At 31.8% G+C, this 4,648-nt stretch overlaps 1 protein-coding gene across 2 annotated transcripts in view; it reads left to right on the plus strand.

Annotated features, from left to right (window-relative positions):
- Positions 1 to 1,374: 1,374 nt before the first annotated feature.
- Positions 1,375 to 4,648, plus strand: part of LOC108742384 (facilitated trehalose transporter Tret1-like) — a 12,253-nt gene continuing 8,979 nt past the window's right edge. The window contains exon 1 of one of the 2 annotated variants that reach the window (XM_018477574.2): positions 1,375 to 1,906. In XM_018477574.2, coding sequence (XP_018333076.1) covers positions 1,723 to 1,906 — 184 coding nt within the window. In that variant the 5' untranslated portion in view covers positions 1,375 to 1,722. Of the gene's footprint in view, positions 1,907 to 1,934; positions 2,027 to 4,648 lie in introns of those variants that run through there. The other variant, XM_025975461.1, reaches the window with a different exon arrangement.

The following is a 4,648-nucleotide window of genomic DNA, read 5'->3' on the forward strand; positions in this document are numbered from 1 at the left end:
TTTGAGGAGTGATAATTGTAATTGTAGAAGTACTTGAAATTAAATTGCATGGTCAAAAATACGTAAATCGAGCACTAGGCCTAATAATGCCACAAACCATTCTAGTAGCTACTTAATTATTACTGGAATTTCTAGGTACATAGGTGTAGGTATTACAATATTTTTACACCAGTAATAATTTATTTTAATTAAGAAAAAAATCAAAATGTCTTACTTACATTAGAATGTATATGTTTTAAAAAATAATATCAAAAACCCAAACAGTTTCCAATACTGATATACAGGTAAGGCAAACCATTCACAGAATATAAAAATTACACATTTCTTCGTAGAAATTTTTTCCTTATCATAAAATATTTTCCGATCCTCTGGAAGCGGTCCTCAACTAATCAAACTACGAACAAGACGTAACACCCAACAAAAGCTATTATATTATTACTTTTGGATTTACATTGCACCTCGAATGAGCAAAGGCAGATCATTTGTCCGTTCAACCCTTAACTTTACATTAGAAGTGGGGGACGCTGTATTTGAAGCGCCTTCAATGTAACATAATATCTAACAGTTGAGCAAGTGTGTTACTTTGCTCAATATTTGCAGGTAAAGACATCACAAAAAGTTCTGTCAAAGAACAGAATAAGGGATTCCTCTTATATTAGTGCTCAAATTAGCAAACATCAGAATTCAAAGTAAAATATAATTTGTCAATAAAATTATAACGTTTTCTAGCTTATCCAATCAGTATAGTTTCAAATTTTGAAATTATACCCCTCGTACGTGAACCACCCCGAGTCTCCAATGTCATGTATAAAAAGAAAAGGTTGCTAATTGCTATTGAATAGGTAAATGGCTAAAGAAACAATTTCTACATCGTTTTACAGTTATTGTCATTATAGTTAATATTGACAATGCTTCTGTTACGGCAAATCGTAAAGATCTAAATGAAAAACAACGAAAAAACAAACGACACAGTGATAATTGCGTTTGAACGCAATTGTTTCCACTTCTTTGACTCAAACTAATTACAGCAAAGCCGGTCGGTTTTAAAAATCGCAATTTTACCACTATAAAAGAGCAGATATAAACAGATATCTGTTATTGCAAATTTAATTTATTCTTCATCGCTTGGGGCGCCGAGTGCCTACCAACAACTTTTTCTGTTACATACGTGATTGGACAGAATGTTTTAAAAATATCTGTTTGTGCGTTTATCTTAAAGACCGAAGAAAGAAAAAAAATCTAAAGAATTGGAATTTTCTTAGGCGTATATATAGCAGACAGGAACGAACAAGGTATGCTCAATGTAATAAAGTCATTAATAAATTAATATCGTTAGTTATTAGCTATGTATCAACTACCGAAAAATTTGATTCAATCGCGACAATTATCGCGCTGTGTTGTGTATTTAAGGCCGTGATAAGGAGATATGTATTTGTTTAATGCTTTAACTCTTGAGTAAAACAAAGCTTCACAAATACACTTACCGCGTGTTTGTTCATTGGACGATAAACTTATATCTTGATGGGGTGATAATGAATTAATTTTCGGCTCGAAAATTTCGTCTCAATCCGGTACCATCTTTCGTCGGTTCAAGACACATTTCGGCAACCCTCCATGAAAAGTTTCCCGTTATTTCAATATTTTATTTAGTCGGTTCGCGAATTTGAGAATTTCAAAAGTTCCAAAGAAAGATCGAATAATATTTACTTTTTATCTACCACAATGGGCTCAGAAGAGAGACACGTGGGCTATATTCCGGTGGCAGGGGAGGACCCATCGGAATCGCACCAGGGAAATGGGATAGAGTTGCAAAGCTTCGGAAAGCTGCAGTCAGTCGATAAGCTCGCCATGGGGGCCTCCATCGAACCCACCAACCGAAAATTTCTATACGCTGCAGCCTGCGCAGGTTAGTCATCCTTTACCTTACATTACTTTACTTCATAATACCATTGTACCGACAACCCATTAATCGAAAGTTTTACGTTATGTTTGATTTAAAATGTGCGCCAAGTGCCTTAATAAAATCGTAAGTACAATAATCTTTTCGAATTTTCACGAAATTGAAACATAGAAACAGGTAACATACATATTTNATATTTTTTACATATATAAAACGGTTAGTTTTTATTGGAAAGTAGTTAATGTAGGTGAAGAGTGAAGATCTATGTCTGAAGTGCTATTGCAGCTTTTCACTGAACATATCAACTTTTTATTTGATTTAACTTTAGAAGTAAACTTCGTCGACTCCATCATCAAAAAAATTTTTATTTTTTTAACGTGTTTTATTATTTTAATAAACAATTTTACAATTTGCGTGCACAGTTCCTATGAAAATTTTTCCCTCATTCGAGTTATAAACTTTGCCACCAGATGGTGTACGCCCACTTGACGGATCCCAATGTCTATGCTCAGAACATAACGTGATAAACGTTTCAACAAAACAATGTTTAGATTTGCAGTTTGAATGTATGAGAGAATTTTGTTTTTTTCAACTACAATGTGTTGGTTCTCGGAATGAGGTTCCCTACGTCCGAATGGAAAACGGAACCCTTAGAGGAACACTCGTGTGTCTGTCTGCCAGTTGTTTTTTTTAATAAATGATTAAATTCCAATTTTTTAAATACTTATTTCATTAACATTCTTAACAAGACAATCAGATATCATTTAACAACAAAAAACTTTAATCGTAACCGTTATTCGTTAATTGTTTTAATTCTATATCAATTTATGTTCTGTTTGATTCCAGAAATTAATCTTTTAATCTTTAATTATTATCTGACGCCGCAGTTGTACTTCCGATAGGCTTACGTATCTACACAGTTTTACGTGACAATTGTAAGTAATATTTCTACAGTAATTTATTAAAAAAAAAAAAAACTTAATATTACTTAGTACTGCTAAGAATATTTTATATATACATCAATACAAAGAGATTTGAGTATTTAAGTCAGTGGTAGTTCGTTAACGATCAAGGAACAGCAAGGAATATTAATTTCGAGAGCTCATGTAACAAATGATCCAGAAAGCCGAAATCATTGTACCTTATTGGAATAGAATACGAGGACGAATTAAATCAATTACAAAAATTAATATTTTTTTACCAATTTTTTTCAGAGCAGAATTTAATTCACAAATAATCTAGTAAGACATGGATAAAATAATAAAAGATTAATTAATTAAGAAGGCATCAGGAAAATAGTCAAACATCGAATCAATTTGAACAAGGAGAACATCACCTAGCAAACAAAAACGGATAGACAGACGTATGAGTTTTTCAATCGGACATTCAGAACCCTTCAACCCTAAACAATTAAAGAGTGGCCATTTTATCTGACTTAATCCACTAAATCAGGCTGTGGTTGCTCCAAGTTGAAACTTTTTGTGTTTTTGTAAAATAGGCACTAGATTATTTGATTAATATATCCTGAAAAAACCCAAAAACACAATTTCTTTGGAACTTACGAACGAAAAGTATTATACATTATTATTGTAAGTCTCTAACGATTCGGCCAGCCTATTAATAAAATATAATTTCACTTCTTATTTGTTTATTACTATTGTATTATCAGACGCTATTAATTTAATTGACTTTTATCTCCATTTCCACTGAATTCTATTATCAATTAAATAAGTTATGTATGCGTAGGTATCCTGTCGGCTACACGTTTCACAACATCAAAGTAATTTTAAAATTGGTGGAAGTACTTATGGTTAATATTTTTAAATGCTTTAATAAATTTATACCTTTCAATTAAATCTCTTTTTCCATATTCATATCCAAGACGCACAACATTCATGTTAATGAGCTATAATTTTATAAAGTATTTGTAACGTAGTCATTTAATACATTACGAAAATAGTACTAAACACGTTATAATTATTGTTTAATAGGAGAACAGAGGACTTTATAACAATCAATAAGAAATAGGTGAGATAAGTTGATAGGACACTTCCTAAGGCATGAAGGGGTAGCTACAGGTATATTAGAAGCAGAAACAGGAGTTAAAAGGAGTAGAGGTAGACTTAGATTAGATTATTGTTCACAAATAGTTAAGGACGTGGATGTTCCAGTTTTAGGGAAATGCGAAGATTATCTCAAGATAGGAAAGAGTGGAGGAGCGTGTCCAACCAGTCTTAGGACTGACGACATGATGAAGCTCTACGTCTTTGATTGTTTCTGTTTTTTTCTGGGATACGCACCATCTAAAGACATTGTTCAAGTGGAAATTCTAGTAAACTAAATTTTATTTTAAAATCATTATTACAGACCGTTATCGGAACAATCAATTTTTAGATAATTTTCTTAGCACTGATGAAATTGCTGAAGTGCATGTATGAACAATAATTAATTTCATGTTTTTTTATCGCGCCATAAAATGTACAGCACTTATACCTGAACATAATTTTTTTTATAAAAAAAAATCAGAAACTTTAGTATAACTATTTATAGCCATCAGATTGGTTCGTTTTTTTAGTTCACTTGAAAAATCATGTTCTCGCATCGTGGCTGGACTTAATCAGGTACAGGTAGACAGTCTTTGATAACTATCTAATTAAACGTAATTGGAAATGCTTAATTGATCAAGTACACAAAAAAATTATGTTAAGTAAATACAGAAACGCATATATAACACAAATATAAACATAC

Source organism: Agrilus planipennis, unplaced genomic scaffold, assembly GCF_000699045.2.
Source record: "Agrilus planipennis isolate EAB-ADULT unplaced genomic scaffold, Apla_2.0 scaffold74, whole genome shotgun sequence".
NCBI classification, from domain to species: Eukaryota; Metazoa; Arthropoda; class Insecta; order Coleoptera; family Buprestidae; genus Agrilus; species Agrilus planipennis.